Here is a 23,200-nt window from a genome sequence, read left to right as displayed (position 1 = left end):
ACCTTCATCAGCACTGCAGAAGATCAAAGTGGGTGGGAGGGGCAGAGAGAGCCGATGTGGCCTGGTTGGGGATGAGGACAGTGGAAAGCTACCAGTGTCCTGGAGGTGCCCTTCTCTAAATGTTCCTTCATAGTCCTCTTGATGGTTGCTCTCTGGAGGCTGGAGCTGCAGGTAACAGACGTTGCCTTTAAAATGACTCCTAGGGCTGGCATTGTAGTGTAGCAGGTGAAGCTGCCCCCTGTGATGTTGGCATTCCATATTGGTGCTGGTTTGTATCCTGGCAGCACCACTGCCAGACTAGCTCCATCTTAATGCACCTGGGAAGAGCAGCAGAGGAACACCCAAGTGCTTGGGCCCTTGCACCCTTGTGGGATACAGAAAGGAGGCTCCTGGCTCCTGGCTTCAGCCTGGCCCAACCCTAGCTGTTGTAGCCATTTGGGGAGTGAACCAGGGGATGGAAGATCGCTCTTGCTCTCTCTCTCTCTTTCTCTCTTTCTTTCTCTGTAATTCTGCCTTTCAAATAAATAAAATTAAAATTAGAAAAAGAAACAACTCTTTAGTCTTTGTGAAGCTAGCAGGGTCCCCAAGATTCTGGCCCTGAACCAGCTGCTGATTCCTGGGGTCTGGCGTGCTGCATAGCCCCTTAGTCAAGGGGCCAGGATCTGTTTGGTCATGTGATAAATGAATTATATAATTAAAGCTAAAACTAAGAAGAAATTTCAGTCTTGGCAGCTGTATGCATCAGAAGGCCTTTCGAGCAGACAATACAGCTCCTATGACAAAATAGACATGAGCTTCTGCAGGCAGCTAGCAGATCCTGAGTAGCCACAGGGCTGGCGTTAGACACCACAAGCATATTTTTACTGATTTAAACAACGTGTGCACACCCACTCCTTGGACCACAGGCAGAAGTCCTGAGGTTTGCTCAACATCAGAATGCTGCCTTTTCATGGAACAGGGATCTGAAGAAATACAAATAAACTCCGATCTCTAGGGTTGCTCGAGTACAAACAAATAATTGAGCTTGATGCTACCATTCCTGGAAAAACAATAACTGGCTTCTAATAGAAAAATAGCTCCAGGAAGAACAGACATTCGGAAAATACAATTTGCAGAGAGAACAGCAAGCATACATTAGGGGACCATAAAGCCATCTGTATAATAAATGCAGTTTAATACAAAAAGATGCAAAATTAAATTATACTGAGAGAATTAAGATACAGTCGCTTGCTGCAGAAATGACAGAGCCCTACTTATAAAACACCATTCATCTTTATATTCTTAGGCAAAAGCAAAAAATAAATTTTAGAGTTTTATTTATTTTTGTTAGTTTTAAATCAGAATCACTGGCAGCTATAGAAGAAGCCTTTCGGATTAAAGCATTTATCCAACACACTGTCTTCAGTATCTCTCTGTTTCAGGTTCAGAAGCATAGCAAGGAATAGAATCTGAAAAGTAAAAACCAACAGGGTCTATTTGGCTAACTGAACCAGCCCTTGGCATGTGGAAAGCCTAAAGCGATACAGAGGGGCAAGACCCAGATGATGACGTCCTTTTAGACTGCATGAAAGAAAAAACTTGACATTATACACCGGGCAGTGGGAAGATGGTGACATTCTTTAAGTAAAACATGGACATAATGAGGTTGGATTGGAGGGACCAAGGGTTGGTGCATTCAGATTAGGTAGGAGGTATTGCAGGAGCTCAGGGGGAGGAATGGAGGTGATAACTGGGAGAATTCACGAGAAATTTAGGCAGCGACACAAACAGGAATTGATGGAGTATGTGTGTATACGACTTGTTCTGACTTGAGCAGTAAAATAGGCGGTGGTACCAATCTCAGCTGTAAATTACTCAAGAACAAAATTGGGGACAGTGTAAATGATGCGGTGAGTCCTAGGTGTACTGAGTCCTAAGAGGCTGTGGTGTGTGCCGAGTTAAAGTTTCAAAAGGCTACTGGACACGTGGATCACAGAGAACAGTTCTAGCCTGCAGACATGGCTTTGAAATCATTCACCTCACCCCGTGGGTGGCTGAAACCAAGGACTGAGGAGGATTGAGAGAAGCACCTGGGGGAGAATCCCAGGGAACAAGAAAGAAGGGCTGTGGATGCAAGGGAATCCGCTAGGACGGTTGAGAATCGGTGGACAAGTGAGGACCGGGGTGGGGCCACGATGGCAGGGATTTTCGGGAAGAACTATGGACTGGATTGAGCAGTGAGGCTGCTCTCTGTGAGTCGTTGCTAGGGAGAAAGGTTGTAAGGAGGCAACTCGCTTCTGCCTCTTTCCTTTTCTTGCTGCTCCCCACTTCCTCCTCCTTTATCTTTTTCTTCTTTTCTTCTTCCTTTCCGTCTCCTCCTAACTTTTCCTCTTCCTTCTTCTTCCCAGCTCTCCCAAACTCTTATGACCAATGGGATGTCTAAACATTCAACTGCTTTCTTTACGTCCTATGGAAGCATTTTCTCAGTGTATGCAAGACAGACTTTCCACACATGCTTAACCTGTAGGTGACTGATGGGAGGGCTGGCTGGAAAAGCTACAGAGGTCTATTGCAGTGTTCTAAATGTGACATCTCGGGGGAGTGAAAGAAAGGTCAGGTTTTGGGAGAGGAAGTGGATTTGAGCAGAGGTCAGAGAAAGGAGTGAGGTGAGTAGGGGAAAATAGGTCAGGTTAATCGCCAGGCGACTGGCCGGCGCTGCGGCTCACTAGGCTAATCCTCCGCCTGCAGTGCCGGCACCCTGGGGTTCTAGTTCTGGTCGGGACGCTGGATCCTGTCCCGGTTGCTCCTCTTCCAGTCTAGCTCTCTGCTGTGGCCTGGGAAGGCAGTGGAGGATGGCCCAAGTCCTTGGGCCCTGCACCCGCATGGGAGACCAGAAGCAACTGGCTCCTGGCTTCAGCGCGGTGCGCTGGCCGCAGCGGCCACTGTGGGGGTGAACCAACAGAAAGGAAGACCTTTCTCTCTGTCTCTCTCACTGTCCACTCTGCCTGTCAAAAAAAAAAAAAAAAAAAGCCAGGTGACTGGTGACTGAAGACATGCAAAAAACAGTATAAATGTTCAGAGGTGTAGATTTTGAGAGCAGGGGAGAAAGTTGTGTTGAGGTCATGAGAGCAGAAAGCTCTGAGCAGTAGATACCAAGTTGGCAGCTGTGGACAGATGAAACCAAGCACTCGTGGGCTTTGGTTCCCTGCGGGCACTCACTAGAGCTCTCTCCTCTCACCGATTTTCTTTTTGACCTTTTCTATGTGAACCACACTCTGCCTTCATGTGTACGTGTATTTTAGTGGTTTTTTTAAAAGAGAGAGAGGAGAGGCAGAGAGAGAGAGAGGTCCTCCATCTGCTGGTTCACTCTCCAGTTGGCCGCAATGGCCAGAGCTGTGTTGATCCAAAGCCAGGAGCCAGGAGCCAGGAGCCAAGAGCCTCCTCTAGGCCTCCCACACGGGTGCAGGGGCCCAAAGACCCAGGCCATCCTCCACTGCACTCACTCCCAGGCCACAGCAGAGAGCTGGATCAGAAGTGGAGCAGCCGGACCTCAAACTGGCGCCCACCTGCTATGCCACAGCGCCGGCCTATTTTACATGGACTTACTCACTAGTTTACTCAACGATGCAACATTCAGTGTACGTGAAGTGGAAGATAAATAGATGGAAAGACAGTATCGCTGGCCCTTGCCGTGTTGAGTAGACATTGAAACACAGGCCTCTCAGCCCACTGTGACCAGTATTACAGAGGTAGCAGGTGCGAGTTCTGCTGAGTCCTGCAGGAAGTGCTGCTAAGTGTCCCTGGGCCATCAGAGTGGTGTCAGAGGAACAAACTTCTGTGACTCCTCCTCCATGGTTTCAGGTGCCCCCATTTGGAGCAGCTTCTCTGGCGTGCATCCCGGGAGAAGAGCCTCCTCTCTGCTGCTCGCTCTCTCTTACTGACCCCGCAGGGGTGATGTCTCCTGGAATCTTCCTGTTGGTCTCCTGGCCTCTCCGTCTGAACCTTTCAGCTTGGTATTTAGATCCAGTTCTCTGAGAGCAGACCCCCAGTTCTGGACTTGATGCTCTCCTCTCTCTCCGATGCTGAAGTGCTTGGGCAGGGTCAGTGAGCTGTTGGCACTTTCTAAACCAGGATAACGTTCTCCTGGGAATAAGAGTCTGGCTCTTAGAACTTAAAAATGAAACACTGGCATTTGCTGACGATGGGACTTTTGAAGTTAGTGGAAGCAGTATTCGGGGAATAAAGACACGATGGGTTTGTTAGGTGAGGGGTGTCGTATGAGCGCTACCGTAAAGGAGCTTGGAGGAAAAGCCCCTGTACAGAGAGTGAATGCTACTCCACACCATCCCTGTGTTTCTAGAAGGAGATTTTGTGGTAAATTCTGTCTAATGAGGAAGTCAGAAAAATAAAACAAGGTGATGCCCTCATCTCAGAACAAAACGTAGATACTACACGAATGGCTTAGACAGAAAGGACATACTGGTGTATTTTAATGGATTATTTGTGGTCACTTTGCAGCTCTGATATTACTGTAAAAATGGATTCTGGCATTAGGAAAGCAAGTGCCTATGCATCTTGCCCCCAGAGAGTGAAAACTGGATGGTCAAAATGACAACTAGTGTGCAATTAGTGAAGCCCTTTGGGCCATCAAAGGGAGATGATTTTGAAAGTCCGGAAGATGTTAAAATGGGTCTCTTCCTTCCTCCATTTCACCTGGGACTGCAAAATGAGAGCGACACCCACTGTTCTGGGCGGACTTCCCGCCAGTGCCCTGCTGGGAGCCCCGCAGCAACTTTGGCCCTCCTGAGCATCCTAACACTCCGAGCAAGTGCACAGGTAGAGAAGGCAGGGAAGCTCGGATCCCCAGATTTCCTGGGGAGGGAAGGAATTGCTCTCCGTGTGTTCCCACCTGTTCTCCCCACAAGGAGAGGGATTGGGGTGGAGGCGCTGCCATCTGATGCAAGCCTTGGGAGAGGGAACTTTGAAGGCTGTATGTTCTCTTGAGGGGGACTTCAGTTGTCAGGGGTCAAGGACTGGTGCCTGGCTCACCCCTAGGAAAGCTAACGAGGCATGTTGCAGCCAGGGAGGGGTGGTCATCCATCCCAGCATGTGTTATAGTGGAGGGCCTGAGGATTTCCCATGGACAGATGTAGGACCCGTGAGCTCAAACTCGTTCAAGTCTGCCATAGGCAGCTTTCAGATATGGGCCTCCGTGGTCCCCCGCCTCCCAGTTTTCATGGCCTTGTATAATCCCCTTCCCTTGGGTATGGACTGGACTTAGTGGCTTCTATCTAACGAACAGCACATGACAAAATGAAGGGCTATCCCTTTTGTATGACTTTGATCTTGAGGGCTCTCTCCGTTGCCTTCTCAGCTTGCATGTTCTGATGAAGCAAGCTGCTGTGGGGGAGAGGCCCAGATGGCAAAGAACTGAGGTCGATTTCCAGCCAAAAGCCAGCAAGGAGCTAAGGACCTGTGTCCAGCAGTCCACAAGGAATCAAATCCTGATAGCAATCATGTGAGGGAACTAGTACTAAGCTGCTCCTTCCAGTGGAACCTTGAAGATGACTGTGGTCCTTGCCTTGTGAAATACCTGGAAGTGGAGGGAGGACAGAACTCAGCCAGGTCTGGATTCCTGACCCACGATCACACAAGATAATAAATGTGAACTGTCTTAAACTGTGACACTTAGGGTAATTTGTTACACAGCCAATAGCTGGCTGAGACAAATTCCTACCCTGAAGGGTGACCTGGGAGCAATCAGGAGGCTCCCACAGTACACGGTCTGTGTCAAGGGGACCAGTAGATGGGGCACCGTGGGGAAGAGCAGCCTTGGAGCCAGCAGAGGAGCGTCCAGGGAGTCCGTACACACATCCATGAGAGAATGACAGGTGGTAACACAAGCCAGGCCTCCATGGTCCTCTTTTCCTTCCCCTATTCCTCAGAGCAGCCCCGCAAGGGCTGGGACTCCAGCTGCTGAAAGAGAGGAAATAGACAGGAAGTGGGTTGATAGCAAGCACACCTGTGGCCGCCTGCAGGTGCCTGCTCATTGACATGGGTTCCAGGTGGAGAAGGGAAGAAAATTTTGCTTTCACGTGAGTGTGGATACGAGTTGCTATTTACTGGGGCTGGACAGTTTCTGTTTATGAGCTGAACCTGCATTTTGGGACTTGAAGTGGCTAAAAGGCCACTTCGAGTTTCTTCTGAGGAACTGGGGAAGATGGCTCCCACGGAGTGCATGTTTGGAATAATAAAGTATGTTTTGATACATCATTAATTGCACTTGTTTCTTGTACTGGTTACAAATATATTTTAAGTTTTTGAAAATTGTTGGATTATTTATACCATCTGTGGCAATACTTCTAATGATATAATTCCATTTCTTAATAATTTTAGCTGATGATTTATTATGGCTATTTGTTTTGCTTAGGGACCAGGAACATAACAGATTTTTAAAATTTTAGCATGCAGTTTCTGAGTTATTTTTATCAATGTTTAAAAATTAAAATCTGGGTGATAGGACAGAGCACAGAAACTTGAAGTTTCAGGCAGTGGAACTTGCTGTAGGATACTACAATGGCCTCGACCTGTCGTTTTACATGTGTCACAACCCATAGAATGTTCAACTCCAAGAGCGAACCATGGACTTCGGGTGATACCTGTGTTTCCATGTAGGTTCACCAGCTGTAATACCTGTGCCACATGGTGGAGGTTTGGATAATGGGGAGGCACTGCATATGTGGGGGTAGGGAGTATATAGGAGTTCTCCATACCTCCTCCTCAATTTTGCTGTAAATCTAAACTGCTGCAAAAACTAAAATCTGCTTTAAAATAAAAATTGTTAAGATCCTTTCCTTCCTTGCTGTGTAGGTGATGAGTGATTAAACATGTAATAAACTTGTAACATCCCCAAATAACAAAGCCAAGCACTTGCTTATTTATATTTTAATTTGTAAATGGGTTTCTATTATTGAGCTCTTTTGGAGTCAACAATGAAAGTACAGAGAACTGAAGCTGGGGAGGGAGAGTACTCAAGGAAAAGTAAACAGAGCGTAACTAGTCTGGCCAAAACGAGAAAAAAGGAGGACATAATTGGCACACAGTTACAGACAGCATCTTTGAATTAGAGGAGGTGGTACTCCGGCCAAATACATTCTCTGCCCTTCTCTGCTCTGGCCTCGATGGACTCGTGCCCATGGCCCCTTGCCCACTGGTTTGCTGTTTGGCCGGTGGGAGGAAGTCCTGTGACCACTTGCTGCCAATCCCCTCTGCCTTGGCTCTGTTCTAAGGGACGCCATGTTCCTCGGTGGTCACAGCTGCTGTTGGGCTGCCTCCTCCTATGGCTTCTGCTCTCACGAACTGCGGAGAGTGTTAGTCCTGCTCCCAGCCTAGTGTGGGAATGGCCTCCAGCTCTTGCTAGTCTTTGGCTTCCCCAACATCCACAGTGGATCTCTTAAATCCCGCCCACTCCTCTCTGAATTCTCCCACCAAAATCTTCAATTTCTCAGCAAGCAGGCCGTTTGTTTCCTGCAAGGAGCCTGACACAAGCAGGAACCAATCGCCTGCGTGAGAGACCCTGAAGCTCCAGTGAAGTTGTCTGGTTAGTAGTTGGGAGTTTCTATGTTCATCCATGTTTAGAATGTGACCTGCTTTTTTTGCTTTCTGTGTCATTTAACAGCAGGTGCTCATGTGACCTTCTTTCTGTAATTTTGCTTAAAGGAGTTTGTTTTCAAGCCTGGCTACCAGAATGGACTGTGAACCACTTTCTCCTTGCTGGACATTTGTTGAACTGATACTTGCTACATACATTGCACCAAGGCCTTGAACCTGACCTTTGAACTCCTGAGAATCCTTGGCTCTTTTTCTTCCGCATGCACCTAACTCTGCCAGGCTGGGGGAATTTCATACTTTGAAGTCTGGATTCAGCAACTCTAAGCTTTGTGAAGAAAATTAATAATAAGAAAATAAAGTTGAAACCCGCAAATCACCTGCTAATCAGAATGGGCTAAAATGAAGTTTCCTGCAAACACCAGTGTTAATGCAAGCCTCAGATGAATGCCAGGTGTGACAAATAAACCCTCCGTGCTGTGAAGGTTGACAGATTCAGACCTTATGGAAAAAGGAACGATAGCCAATTCCACACCTGGGCCCTGTCCAGGAGGAAAGCTGTGTCTTCTGGCATAAAACCAAATTGCTCAACCTGGGACCTGCTTGCAGGATTTTGTCTTATTAATTTCTATGGCATTTTGCCTAAAGTGAGGGGCACACACAAATCGTTATTTGGTTGATGTTTCAGATGAACTGAGGTTTACATCAATAGACCAAAATCTATTCCGAGTCTCATAACATAAACCTGTTGTTGACTAATAGGTAAATCAGTATCACTAAAAGAATCAAACTTGTTTAAAAACAGGTGGATCTACTTTCCAAAAGAAGTTTTTTCTAGCCTCTTTGGTTAGTCATAAATATTCTGTCTCTTCATTTTTAGGATTCTCCTACTCCTTGCCTCTGAGATTAGGCATGGTCACATGGCCAGCTTTGGCCAATGAAATGTGAGAGAAAGTGGCAGGCATCATTCTTGGGAGGGAGCTTTCTATGAGTTTTGTGTACATCTCTTTCCTCCTGCCCTGATGCCTAGCTAGGCCTCTGATAGAGGTTACTCCATCAGCCTGGACCCACATGTGAGGGCTGGGGGAGTGGAGCCTCCGCAGATCCAAGGTGTCCACGTAGCGTGAATGCAGTACAGCTCTGCTGGTTGGGGAAGTGAAATTCTGGGGTTACTTGTCTACCATATAAATGAGCCCAAACAGAAGTTCCAAGCTCCTGAAAAACTCCATTCTAAAACACATTCTGAAAAAGTCCCAACAGGAACATTGGATGGAGAGTATTATAATTAGGGGTTGCCTTTCTAATCAAGGACTATGCAACAAAGAAACTAACAATAACATATATAACTTGGGGCTGGTGGTGTGACATAGTGGGTATAGCTGACACTTGTGATGCTGGCATCCCATGTGGGTACCACTTTGAGTCCCAGCTGCTTCCATTTCTGATCCAACTCCCTGCTAATGCACCTGGGAAAGCAGCAGAGGATGGCCCAAGTGCTTGTGTCCCTGCACCCACGTAGGAGACTTGGAGGGAGCTCCTGGCTGCTGGCTTCAGACCAGCCCAGTTCTGGCCACTTGGGGAGGGAACCAGTGCGTGGAAGACCTCTCTCTTTCTGTCTCTCCTTTTCTCTCTGTCTCTGTAAACTTGCCTTTCAAGCAAATAAATAAATCCTTAAAAATATATATAACTTATAGATACTGTAGATAGAAACAATCTCATGAGAATATGTATGTATACATACAACTATATATATGTGTGTGTGTGTGTGTGTGTGTGTGTGTATGTATACAACAATAAAAACAGGGGCTGGTGTTGTAGTGCAGTGGGTTAAACCTCCACTTGCAAGGCTGGCGTCTCATAGCAGAGTGCTGGTTCAAGTCCCAGCTGCTCTGTTTCTGATCCAACTCTGTGGAAAGGCAGCAGAAGATGGTCCAAGTATTAGGGCCCTGTCACCCCCATGGGAGACCAGGATGGAGTTCTTGGCTCTTGGCTTCTGCTTGGCCCAGCTCTGGCTGTTGTGGCCAGTGGGAGAGTGAACCAGTGAGTGGAAGATCTTTCTCTCTTTCTGTCTTTCCCCTCTCTCTGTAGCTCTAACTTTTAAATAAATAACAGTTATGAAATTTTATTATAATTTTAAGTAGACTTCTGCAGTGTGCACCAGTTCTGTAAGAAGCCCCATGTCACTAATACACCAATCAGAAATGATAAAACTTTGGAAGCTTTATTTTCTCTCTCTCCTTGCTGTTTCACTTGCTTTCTTGAGCTTTGAGCAGCTCTGGAGCTCTGGAGGAGACTGGGAAATGGAGGTGAGGAGTGGCCCTGATTCAGTTGGTCAACCTCTCTTAAAAAGGTGATGATATGATCTTTATTTTGTGATAGATATTCCTGTTGGCTTCTAGAACAATTCATGTGTCAGTGAACATTGTATCTGTTTCAGAAGTCATGGCGGCTGGAAGGTTGAGAGGTTCCTTGTGTTGTTTTTGCTGTGCACTCCTGTAGGGCAGGGATTCTTGACATGGGTTTGCCTGGGCCACTTGCTCATCAGGTTTGTTTTCTTCTTCCGGCTCAAGGTGGAGACTTTGACCATGGGAAGTCTAGAACCCAGATACTCCAACATGGAATGTGGCTGTCGTGAGCAGCAGGTTCACTGCTGTGCCAAACATCTGCCCCGGTGAGTCTACCTTCTTGAAAGATATATTTTAACAGACCCTAGTTCTGTACTGGGAAGCTAAGAATCAAGGCTGCTCTGGGAATGGAAAGATGGCTTGGGCTCAGTCAGCTTTCATTTATTAGATCTCATTTTTCTCACGGGACCATAGACTACACTGTTATAAGAGAACACACTCTTTAATGTTTGCAACTTAATTGTAAATACTGGCTTTGGAGAGATACTGCAGGTGGATGTTGATTTTGTGTTGGGAATGGCAGTTATGGGCAGCATCCCCTCAGCTCCAACTCCTGTGGCAGTACGAGATGGCACTGAGCCCAAGTGAAATGAGAGAATGAGGTTCTGCACATCTGTCCCCCCTCACCACAGTGGATTCATTGCATATTATGTCTTTTATGGATATTTATGTATATTACATGTCTATAACTGATAAAGGCTCATCGTCTACCTGGAGAGACCAATGACTTTAAGAGCCCCGAGAAGATAGACCAAAGGGAGGTGAACTTGTGGTAGAAAGAAGGTGAGAAACAGACCTAAAATTTCTACAGAATGTGAGGAGGCAATGAGCCTGTGCCTCAGAGTCAGAAGTGAAAAGGGGCTAGGAGCATCTTCAGGATGACAGCTCTGGGATTTTGTCAGTCCTTGCTAGCACAATGTTTGATACCTAGGAGAAGCTTAACCAGTTCTAAAAACGTATGCTCTGATTGGCTCAAGTGATTATGCAAAAGAGAGGGCTTGGAATGGGAAGTAGCCCAACTTTCAGAAGGAAAACTGATAGGGAAATTGGCTGCAGAATGCTTGATCAGGATGAGCAGAGGAGCTGAGAAGTGGTGGACCAAGTGATCCAAAGGATTTGCCCCTGCATCTCCGCTGACGTCATATCCTCTCTGTGCTGTGGACAGAGGTGAGAAAGTGGAGGTGTGTGATCCACTGGCACTGACTCCAGTGACATGAAGTCTATGAACTTCTCCCCAGATGGAAACTAGAAATAGCCCCACCTGCTCTGCCACCATCATGGGGAGGTAGGGGCTTGCAGGAAGCAGACTCTGCAAAGCCCCAGCGCTACTCCAGTGTAAGCCATTCTCTGCACAGGTGGTTACAAGAAAGGCGGGGAGACTGCACTCCATCCACCTTAACGTTGGACCATGGCAGAAATGTAAAGGTCACATCCTAGCGTTTTCAGTCTTCCAAATGACCAGAGAGCATTCTAGTGACAAGAAAGCAAAGTTCTTTGAGAGCAGTCCCAGTATCTCAGGAGGGCAGCCTCCGCTCAAGGATTCTGATGGTCATCAGATTGAGAAAGGTGTCTGGGAGCCTTTGTCCCTATAAATGTCAGCAGGCCTCTCGCTCCCAGGGGTGGGATCCAGCCCAGGAGTCTGTTTTATTTGGACGGAGTTAGCTGATGTTCTGTGACAACCGGTTCCGTATGTTTTATGAGCAATTAGCCCGACAGTCAGATGAACGAGAGTAACATTTGGGTATCATCTGCACTGCAATGAAAGACAGATGATTACTTCTGACAGAAACAATCACCAGCAATGTGGGAATGGAGAAGCCAGAGGCCCGAGGCCCGAGCTGTCTGCAGATGTGGGGCCAGGCCAAAGCCCTGTGGAGATGAGCCCCGGCAGCACGGGCGACAGTCCTGGTTGGAGCATCGGCTGGGAGCTGCAGGGCACACAACGTAATCTGGAAAAGCCTGTGATGGCTGGGCTGAGGCTGAGAGGGGACTGCAGATCTGGTTGGGTCAACAGTAAAATCTGAGGGCCAGCGGTGGCCCTGGGAGCCACTTTGATTCACACTATAGTTTTTTATTGTTGTGGAAGTTTCATGTTCTAGTTTATTATTTGATAAATCTTAAAAACTTGAAATGTCATTCACACATCATAAACTTCACCTGTTAAACATGAACACTTCAGTGTACATGGGCAATCATCACTACTATCTACTGGCAAAAATCTTCAGCACCCCAGGAGGAAACCCAACACTCAGTAACAGTCACTCTCCATGCCCTGTCGCCCCAGTCTCTGCCAACCACGAATCTACTTTCTATCTCTATGGATTTGCCTGTTCTGGACATTTCATGTAAAATGCATCATACAATATGCGGTCTTTTGTGGCTGGCCTACTTCACTTGGGATAATGTTTTTGAGATTCTCCCATACTGTAGCACATTGTCAACACTTTATTCCTGTTTATGGCCAAATGATATTCCATTGTATGGTTATACTGCATTTCCACATTTTGTTTACCTATTCATCAGTGGAAGGACATTGGGGTTGCTTCCATTTTTTGGCTATTCTGAGTAATACTGCAATTATTAAGCATGTGTGAGTTTTTGTGTGGATGCATATTGTATATTTCCCATTCTCTTGAGTATAACACCTGGAAGAAAAATTTAAATGTAAATGGTAACCTGTTAAAACTTTCAAAGGAACCATAGCTTAGATTTTCAAATGAGCCAGCTGAGTACCAGTGTGCTTCCTCATCTCTGTAAAAAATCTCTGAATTATTTGGGAGGAGGGTGGTGCTGGCAGACAACTGTGTAGGCCAGATGGTTCGTGGAATGCCCTGAGTGGGCACTACCCCCACAGGTGTCTGAGTCTACGACAACAAGAAAAATGCTGAGTTCTTATTAGGAGTAATGCATATCCATGTTGTGGCTAAGGAGGAGGCACTTCTGCCGCAAGCCAGTGTGGATGGACCCAACGATTTGACAGGGAGAGTGACTGATTTCCCCGCTTGTAAAAAAAAAAAAAAAAAAGATCATACAGAAAAATACATTCCACATCTACTCTGACCCAGCAAAATTGTGAAATGGCTCTGAAGGGTGCACAGTGGTCTTACCCATGGCCTGAGCTCTCTTAGGACTTGAAAGATGAACCCAAGGAATGAGATGCATGTGCCATGCCAAAATGCGCTAAGCAAATACCAACTCTGCAACATAAATTATAGGTTTCTCTGGAGATCAGTGCACTCTGTGTGGGCCGCCAGTGTATGGGGTAGCCTCACATTTGTAGTCTCCCCTGGGGAGAGGGATTCCAGGCTACAACAGCTCTGGTTGTGTGTACGTAATTCATCGTGGGAGGGCAGAAGCATCTACCTTGCCCCTTTTCCTACCCCAAGCACTGTCTGTCATGAAAGGCAGGGCACACAGACCTTGCTGCAACACTGGTAGGATTTGTTTTGGTCACATGGTAACATGGAGCAAAGGGAGCTGAAAGACCATGTTCTGGGGTCTTGGGAAGAGCAGCGGGTCAGCTGAGCAAGTCCCCCCACCGTCTAGACCATGGCCACAGAAAAGAACAGGCCTTTCTGGAACCAGAGGCCTCCCTGCTTCCATTTCTGCCTGGTCCATGACTCACGTGGGTGATTTCAGCATGGATTCAGACGGAGGCGTCCATTGCTGCAGCTGAATCTGGGTCCACGGAGATGAAGCGGAATCAGTGTTTTTTCCACTCTTATTTAATTCAGCACAGCAGGATCCGGATGAGGCAGGAAATCAGGGAGCCAAGGAACCCATGGTGAATGTGTCAAAGGAAAGTTCTGGTTCAGCTTAAAGTGAAAGCAACGCCAGGCTTAGAGGAGGTATTATGCAAATCGGCATCTTGTTTCTGCATCGAAGCGCAGACACGTTGGGTACCAGACACGGCGGGTACCAGACACGGCAGCCATTTGAGCTGCCTGGGGAGGGAGGGGGTTGTTCTAAGAGTCCTGTTGGGATTTCCTAGAAACCAGCATTCCTATCATGTCCCCAGAGAACACAGAGTGAGGGTTTGGCCTTCTCATCACTACTGATCAATTTAAGATTTTTGTTAACAGTAGTAGAACAGCTAGAAAATTAAAAAAAAAAAAACCAGTTTCTTTCATATCTTCTAATAATTTAGAACAGAGACACTCAATACCAGTGTTCAAGGCCAGCTCCATATGGCATAGAAAATATTTTTAAGTTGGTCAAGTCCAACACATTTGAAACTAAGTGAATGTGGCATAAATCTCTGAGCAGGGCGGAGCCATGGGGCGGCCCTCTGGCATGTGGGAAATTGCACGTGGGGTGGCCCCCAAGTGACTGGAGTTTGAAGGCCCTTTTGACTGTTTGGAAAGGGCTTTGAAAATCAAGTATGAAAGCTAATATTTTATTAGAGCTTACTGTGTGTGACAGGCACTATTTTGAGAGTTTTACATGCATTGATTCCGTTAGTGCCCAAAACAATCTTATGGGCATAGTGCATGCAAGTTACTCTCAAGAATCTCAGAAAAGAAAAAGAACAGAGGGGGAGAAAAGAGAAAGAAATAGTAAAGCAAAAGGGAGGGGGGATGATATTTCAAAAGGAAGGATCTGGAAAAAGAGAAAATGGGATTTGTTTGCACTATGTAAGCAATTTTTCTTGAAATTTGAAGTTACATCAAAATAAACATTTACCAGAAATACTCCTTTGAAGATAATGAGAAAACGAAGGTGCAGAGAGTTTAAGTAATTTGCTTTTGGCCTCCTGGTAGCAACAGGTGGAGTTAGGATTCTAGATCAGTGTTCTGGGAGGTTGACAGAAGGGAGGTAGAGAGATGAAAGTATTGAAAGTATTACTAGCTTTTCTGGTGCTTATTTGGGCCTTTGTTGCCAGCTCCATGGTATAAACTCCTTCTCTTCCCATTCTTACGCTGAAGTCCCAAGTGTGGCAGTATTTAGAGTTGGGGGGAATTTGAAGGGTGACTGGGCCATGAGAGCAGAGCTCATGTGCAGGCAATCAGCACCCTTATAAAGTAGGCCCGGGAGCGCCTCCTCTCGCCTTCCACTGTGTCAGAATCCAGTGGCTTCTGGATGTTGACCGCCCCAACCTCCAGAACTGTAAGAAAAAGCATTTCTGTTGTTTACAAGTCACCCAGGCTGTGGTGTTTTGCAATAGTGGCCGGAATTTTGATCCTGCCACCAAGCTCAGCATTGGGGTGCTGTGAGAACTGGAGACTATGGAGGTGGGAGGGACCTCAGATACTGTTAACCCAGCGCTCCTCAGAGTGTGCTCCCCGGGCTGCCACTGGTCCATACGCTGTTGCCCGTTCATCCTACTCATGGCTAGGTTCACACAGAAAGCAAGGGTAAGCATTTACAAGTTTTATAGCAATATGACATTGATACAACATCCAGACATCATGTTTCTGCTAATTATCATTTTCTAGTGACTTATTGTATTTCACCAAAGAGCAATCTAAAATGGATGGGGACTACTTTGCTCCTTCATCACATAGTTTGAGAAACACTGTTTGAGTCATATCCTTTTCAGGTGAGAGAGCCAAGGCTCAGAAGTGAAGAGATCTTTCAAGACCTCATAGTGGTCAGTGGGAGGGCGGGGACTCGATTCCGGTCTTCTGATTCCAGTTCTGGTGCCTTGCATATCTAAGGATCCCATGCCTTCAGACATCCTAGACAGCCATAAAGGTAGCCCGGGACCCCTCTGTCTTCTAAGTTGTCCTTGCATATCAAAATAGGAGTGAAAACTTGGGCTACAGACTGCCCGTGTGCTTTTTTGAACTCAGGCTCTGGGCTTAGAGGAAGAGGAGACTTCTCTGGAAACCTTACTGTTAACATCTCACAATTCTCTACCCCACTGCTCACCTGTGTGCTATTAATTGGAAAAGTTTGCTCACTGGTGAGAATGAATAGGAATCCAGATTATTAGAAGTGTTTCCCACGGATGTGACACCTTCTTTAATCCACAGAAGTTCGTCAGTTGCCCAGCTGTGCCGGAAGCACATGGTTGGAGGGTGTGGGAGCCAACTGGCATTCTAAGCGGAATAAGTGGAAAATTTCGACTGTGAGAGCCAAAGGGAATGCTTCACCTTAATTAAGAAAGTGCTCTGCAACACTCAAAGTGTAGGCAGGGAAGGAAAGGCCTGCTTTCTGACTTCATTAAAGTAAACCTGCTTAATTAGAACTTAGTTAACATAAAGTGGAAAGATTAAGGCAAAAGCCCATGGAATTTGGTCCAGTTTAGGAATTGAAATTTAATAATTCAGCTCCTGCCCTTGAGAGCAGTCCTCTACAACTACGTAGTTTTATATGTAACAAACTGGATGTACTTCCTAAGGGAAGGCACATCAGCTATGTGCTGCTTCTAGGGGCAATGGACATCGGTGGTTTTGAAATATGACATCCAAAGGGCCACTTTCACTTAAAGTTCTCCAACTCACGATATAGGGAGTGTCTCCTCAACCAAGGGCTTGTTTATGGTCATTCTTGCAGGACCTGATGTTACTCAGGTTGAATAACTTCATATTAGTGAAATGTAAAAAAAAAAATCAGAAAGGGAAAATATAGGCCTCCAAATAAACACGTTTACTGCCATTTGTCTTTCCACACAGTTCCGTGAGTTGTCTTTCTCCTGTGGTCATGTCTCAAGTGTCTGTTGGCAATAACCCTTGGATGTTCCACATTTCATAAAGATACAAACACTTCTCTCGTGTTCTCGTGTGCTAGTTTTTGAGAAACACAAAAGCCACATCAGCTAGATGGAAATCCTAGAGGAATTTCAGAAGAAACAGTTAATTGTTTGATAATAAACATGGCAAATCCCATGTGATTCTGCTAATGTGTACACATGAACCCAAGAACAATGCAGTTTGAACTGTTAGCCATAAAGTCGGGACCAAAACCCACCAGACGGGCAACCCGCAAAAGTATGTGTGTGTGTGTGTGTGTGTGTGTGTGTGTGTAGAGTTGTAACTTGACCCCAAATCTGAAAAGTCTTCAATGACACCACAGAAATTAAGGGACATGTGAGAATTGATATTTTCTTTTTTTTTTTTTTTTTTTTTTTTGACAGGCAGAGTGGACAGTGAGAGAGAGAGACAGAGAGAAAGGTCTTCCTTTGCCGTTGGTTCACCCTCCAATGGCCGCCACGGCCAGCGCACTGCGGCTGGCGCATCACGCTGATCCAAAGCCAGGAGCCAGCTGCTTCTCCTGGTCTCCCATGGGGTGCAGGGCCCAAGCACTTGGGCCATCCTCCACTGCACTCCCGGGCCACAGCAGAGAGCTGGCTTGGAAGAAGGGCAACCGGGACAGAATCCGGCATCCCGACCGGGACTAGAACCCGGTGTGCTGGCGCCGCAAGGTGGAGGATTAGCCTAGTGAGCCACGGCGCCGGCCAAGAGAATTGATATTTTCTACAACTGGGGTTGTTTTGTTCTTGGCTTAGGGTCATGGATCTGGGCTAACTTAGTTTTTTAATAAAACCACTGCAAAGGAAGTCGCAGCAGTGATGCTGTGGTTATTGACAGGAACGGACCTTTCTCTGTAGCTTGACGTGCAGTGTGAACTTGGAAGATGGATCTGAGTTTCCCTTTCTGTGCTGACGGGCCAGAGTCATCATTAGCCAGGCCCATGTGTCTGTCAGAAAAAAAAAAAAAAAAACAAAAAACCAAAACCGATTCTCTCCTGGTAAAGCTCTTTGTGTCTCTGGATCATGTGAGACTCACCACACGGCACTCAGAAGACATGAGCTCATCTTTACATAATGAGGGAGTGAGGGCTGGGACCTCATTTCGGATTTTTTTCCCACAGATTTTGCCTTCCACTCTTGTCAGTCACGTCTGAGAGGCTGACAGTGGCCAGCGGCTGTGGCCAGGCACGAGGGAGAGTGTGTCATTGCTGGCTGTGCGAGCCGTAGCAGCGTGTCTGCCTCAGAACAGAGCCAGCATGGAGCTACAAACAGGAAGCCAGGACAGAAGGTTTGCCATGGGGACCAAAGGTGAGTGCTGGTGCCGTCCATCCGAAACCCTCCGTGCCCACACATCATTGTGCTTCTTGACAAGTGATTGAGTTGGCCAAGCGAGTAAGCAATGGTGGCTTAGCCCTGGCTAGCAGCTTCTCAAAATGTGTCATTGACAAGGGCCCTTGTTTCTCACAACCCCAGCCAGTACCAAGTTATGACGTCAATCAGCAAAAGTATCGAGGCCCAAGAGCCTTGTGTTAGCAGCAGCTGAGGCATCCAATGTGAATAAGACACATTTCTTAGTCCCAAGAGAAGCTTGGAGACAGTGGGGGAAGGGAGAGACACCAGCATGTTTTCCTAATGTAAACACAGGAGAGCTATACGAAATACATGGGAAGGAATCCAGGTGGGTGCTCAAGTGATTTTGCTTGGGAAACTGTGAGGAAGTATCAGAGGGAAAGAGAATTTAGCTTGCTGGAAATTTGAGTTAAATTTGTCCCAAAGAAGAATATTCTAAACAAGGAAGTATATGGGGATGAGTCGTGAAGTCAAGGACGTGGCTGGGGTTGTCAGGGTTTAAGTGTTGGGCAGATTCATTGTCATCATCTCTGGGGTCGAGGTGTGTTCTTGCAATAAATCCCATTTTCAATGCCACAGTCTCACTTTGGACTCAAGAGTCCAATTTGCAAAGCAAATCTGAGCAATGATCTGAATCTCTTTGTTCTAACTCCTTAGACGCCCCTACAAATGACGCCACAGGTGGAAGTAGCACTCAAGGCTGAACACGGGGCAGAGCTAAGGGCAGTTCTGGGTCGGTCAGGCCCAGAGTCAGCCCAAGGAGGTGGGGAATTGCAGACTGGAGGCTGAAGCGGTGGCCAGAGCAGCTGACCAGGGGGACTGTGACTCTGGTTTGTCTAGATCCATGATTGGCAATTTTGGGTGTGGGTCCCAGGGTTCCATGGAGGCACCTCAGCGTCTCGAGATGAGAAAGGCCCAGTGGGGAAGCCACTTCTTCTGCCATTTGCCACCAAGTTCCAGGAGAGTGTGCTGATTCTACGTCCATATCAGAGGGCCTTGGGTTAGAGTCGGGACTCTTCTCACCCAGCTTCCTATTCGTGCACTGCTGGAAGGCAACTGGGGATGGCTCAAGTACTTGGGCCCCTGCCACCCTCTTGGGAGACCTGGATGGAGTTCCTGCCTCCTGGCTTTGACCTGGCCTAGACTTTGCTGTTGCTAATATTTGGGGAGTAAATCCATGGATGGAAGATTCCTGTCTGTTTCTCTTTCAAATAAGTGGAATATCTTGGAATAGGGAGTCAAGTACTATCTCTCTGATTCTAAGCTTCCGTTAGTTCTGTAGCCCTGTAGTGGTGGACTTATGACTCAATTTTACCTCCTATCAGTCTTCATGTTCCAAAGATGTGTACTTGTTGTTGTCTGATAGCTTTTGCTCCATTAAGGCAGGTGTGTGGCTGTGGAACTTTCCTAGTCACACCGGCCTCCTCCCCATCCTTTGGATTCACCAAGTGTTAAACTTGGGGCCTTTGTACTTGTGGTTTTCTCTGTCCAGAGTGTTTTCCCAGCTACCCATGACAGTTGTTCCTGTACTTATCGTTGGGACCTTCTCTAATATGGCTTTATCCGATGACCTTGCATCCAGAGCCTTCTTAGTCTAATTTTCCGTAGTACTCGCCATCACTTGCCATGTTTTATACTTCATTATTTATTTTTTAAAAGATTTATTTATTTTATTTGAAAGGCAGAATTATTGGGGCAGGGGGAGAGGAGAGAATGAGACAGACAGACACACCTTCTATCTGCTGGTTAACTCCAAATGGCTGCAACAGCTAGAGCTGGGCCAGACCAAAGCCAAGAGCTGGGAGTTCTTCTGGGTCTGCCATGTGGGTTCAGGGGCCCAAAGACTTGGGCCATCTTCTGTTTTCCCAGGCACATGAGTAGGGAGCTGGATCAGAAGTGGAGTAGCCAGGACTTGAACTGGTGCCCATATGGGATGCCAGCACTTCAAGCAGTGGCTTAATTTCCTATGCCACAGCACTGGCCCTCTTATGTTTCATTATTTAACATCTATCTCATACCATTAAAATGTAAATTCCATGGGGCCAGGATTTTTCCTTTTTGTCCCTGAGCTACCCTGGGCTCCTGGATATACCCCCCTCACTGGAGGCATTCAGGACTTAGCTTCTGCCCACCAACACCTGATGAGGTGCCAGCTGCAGCAGGTTTTCTTTTAAGCCAGTGTACCCACAAACCCGGCCCCTGTGGTACTGCCGGTACTGGGTGGAGTGGTAACAGAAGGGCATGGGGTTTGTAGGCGGAGGATTTGGGTGTTGGTGTTGACTGCATTACGTGCCTGTGGGGTGCACTTTGCAAGTTCCTACCCTTCAAGTTCCTACCCAAGCCTCAGCTTCCCTCTTTAAAATGATGCAATCACTTCTACGCGTGCTGTGACGATTGCATAAAGTAAAATGTGTAGAGAAAGGGCTGTGTAACCTGTACAGGACTGTGTTGGATGTGGCTTCTGGGGAAGGAGGCAGCAGGAGACCTGGACTCCTCACTGCCCTGGGGTCGATCCTGACCTTGACTTCTGGTGCTCTAATTGCTCTGGAAGTAGAGCTGAGAATACCCACCTTTCTGGTTGATGGTGGGGGGCAGTGAATCGGGTCATTGAACTGGAGCATCTTCCAATGTCATGATCTGGGCTGTTAGCGTTTTTGATGCAGTTAGTCAGAAAATACTGAACAAAGAGATTTTGTTTAATGCAATGAGGTTTTCCAAGGGTTAGCCCCTTGCCCAGTCCCCATCAGCCCTGTAGGTTCCTCTCAGAACAGCCCCTGTACTCTACTTTGGAATGTGGACTGATTTCTCTTTGCCCCCTTTATACTCCATGCCTCAGCCCCTGAGATTCAGGACAGAACCCACGTATCTGTGGAAGGCACGTGGCACTAACTTGAGTGGCCTCCTCCAAGAAACTGTTGTGTATGTATTACCATTGAAATAAAAATGCTTCAACACCCATGAGGCAGTGTTTTAGGAGGCATTGAACACTGGAGGAAGAGTTAAGAACCATGGAGCGCATCGAGGGAGCAGCCGTGGGCCGCTGCACCGCGTCGCCCTACCTGCAGCCGCCCACGCTGCACTACCGCCAGAACGGCACCCAGAAGTCCTGGGACTTCATGAAGACCCACGACAGCGTGACCCTGCTCCTGCTCAACTCTTCCCGAAGGAGCCTGGTGTTGGTCAGGCAGTTCCGGCCAGCTGTGTACGCAGGTGAGACGGAGCGCCACTCCCCAGGGTCGCTGGCGGCTGTGGGCCGGGAGGGGCCCGGGAGCTGCAGCCGGCGCTGCCCGGCGTGGCAGGGCTGACGGTGGAGCTGTGCGCCGGCCTCATGGACCAGCCGGGGCTCTCGCTGGAGGAGGTGGCCTGCAAGGAGGCGTGGGAGGAGTGTGGCTACCGCCTGGCTCCCTCCAGCCTGCGCCGGGTGGCCACGTACAGGTCTGGGGTGGGGCTGACTGGCTCCTGCCAGACCATGTTCTGCGCGGAGGTGACCGACGCCCAGCACAGCAGCCCAGGCGGGGGCTTGGCGGACGAGGTGGTGCACCTGCCCCTGGAAGGGGCCCAGGCCTTTGTGGACGACCCGGACATCCCCAAGATGCTGGGCGTCATCTTTGGCATCTCTTGGTTCCTCAGCCATGTGGCCCCGACCTGGGTGTCCAGTGAGGCCCGCTGCCCCAGACCCCCAGCCCCGATAAAAGCTTGATGGCTAAAAAAAAAGGGGGGGCTCTCGTCTCCTCCGCCTTCTGCCCCCTTGCCATCTTCCTCTCGCTTCCAGAAACATGGCCTCCGGCGTGGCTGGCTCTGACGGCGTCATCAAGGTGTTCAACGACATGAAGGTGCGCAAGTCGTCGATGCCCGAGGAGGTGAAGAAGCGCAAGAAGGCGGTGCTGTTCTGCCTGAGCGAGGACAAGAAGAACATCGTGCTGGAGGAGGGTAAGGAGATCCTGGTGGGCGACGTGGGCCAGACCGTGGAGGACCCCTACGCCACCTTCGTGCAGATGCTGCCCGACAAGGACTGCCGCTACGCCCTCTACGACGCCACCTACGAGACCAAGGAGAGCAAGAAGGAGGACCTGGTGTTCATCTTCTGAGCCCCCAAGTGTGTGCCCCTCAAGAGCAAAATGATCTACCCCAGCTCCAAGGACGCCATCAAGAAGAAGCTGACAGGAATCAAGTATGAATTGCAAGCCAACTGCTATGAGGAGGTCAAGGACCGCTGCACTCTGGCGGAGAAGCTGGGGGCAGTGCCGGCATCTCCCTGGAGGGCAAGCCCTTGTGAGCCCCCCAGCCCCCTGCCCGGCGCATCTGACAGCCCCAGACCTGCCCTTGGGGGTTGCAGGCTGCCCCCTCCCTGCCAGGCCGGAGGGACTGGGGGGATCCCAGCAGGGGGAGGGCAATTCCTTCGCCCCAGTTGCCAAACAGCCCCCCCTGGATCCTCCTCCTCCCATCCCTGACGGTTCTGGCCGCCCCAAACTGCTTTTGATCTTCTGATTCCTCTTGGGTTGAAACAGACCAAGCTCCCCCCTCCTCAGGTACCCCAGTTTGGGGGGAGTCCTGTATTTTTTTTAATGATACCCCAACCCCCGCCTATCCCGTTCCCTTCCCATGCTGCCAACTTCTAACCACAGTAGTGTCTGTGCTCGTCTGTAGTTCTGTGTATAAATGGAATGTTGTGGAGATGACCCTCCCCTCCCCCGACTCGACCACTCACGTACACAGAAGCAGGACCAGTAAGGGACCTTCGATTAAAAAAAAAAAAAAAACACCCATGAGGCAGTGTGTTAGGGGGCATTGAACACTGGAGGAAGAGTTAAGAACTTGAGTTCTTGTCCGAGTTTTGCCACCACCTGGGACAGGGACCTCAGGTTGCCTTCTCTCTTTGCCTAGTTTCTGTGGTCCAGAAAAAGCAGGCAAGAACTGCTTTTGTTCACAACACTTTATGTGGCTATGCCCAGTTATGAAAATGAGACCCATTGGACATAGCTGGGCTGGACTAGGAATGAAACAAAAAGATGTATGTTTCTCCACATTCTAGAAGGAAAAGATACCACAGGGTTGACCCAGGAAGTGAGAGAACCTGGAAGAGGGGCTGTGAGGGGGAGAGAGAGAGGTGAGCCTACAAAAGGCTGAGAGGCTGTGACTTCAATGGAGAAACAGCCGCTGGGAG

The 23,200-nt window shown here is 48.1% G+C and overlaps 1 protein-coding gene and 1 pseudogene across 2 annotated transcripts; both read left to right on the top strand.

The window, feature by feature from the left end:
* The first annotated feature begins 14,775 nt into the window (after positions 1 to 14,775).
* LOC100337706 (uridine diphosphate glucose pyrophosphatase NUDT14) lies at positions 14,776 to 21,736 on the top strand. The gene is given in 4 exon segments (XM_008254536.5): positions 14,776 to 15,098; positions 17,808 to 17,994; positions 20,999 to 21,300; positions 21,303 to 21,736. Coding segments are annotated over 2 exon segments (690 nt in total). The 5' UTR covers positions 14,776 to 15,098; positions 17,808 to 17,994; positions 20,999 to 21,044.
* On the top strand, positions 21,112 to 22,798 carry LOC100340130 (cofilin-1 pseudogene; annotated as a pseudogene). The gene is made up of 2 exons (XR_016230447.1): positions 21,112 to 21,246; positions 21,809 to 22,798. The product of XR_016230447.1 is annotated as a cofilin-1 pseudogene (transcript).
* Positions 22,799 to 23,200: the final 402 nt, after the last annotated feature.

This window comes from Oryctolagus cuniculus, chromosome 2 (genome assembly GCF_051225735.1).
Source record: "Oryctolagus cuniculus isolate XC-2025 breed Fujian yellow rabbit chromosome 2, ASM5122573v1, whole genome shotgun sequence".
Classification (NCBI taxonomy): Eukaryota; Metazoa; Chordata; class Mammalia; order Lagomorpha; family Leporidae; genus Oryctolagus; species Oryctolagus cuniculus.
Note: the sequence above shows the minus strand (reverse complement) of the source record. Positions and strands in the feature narration are given on the sequence as shown.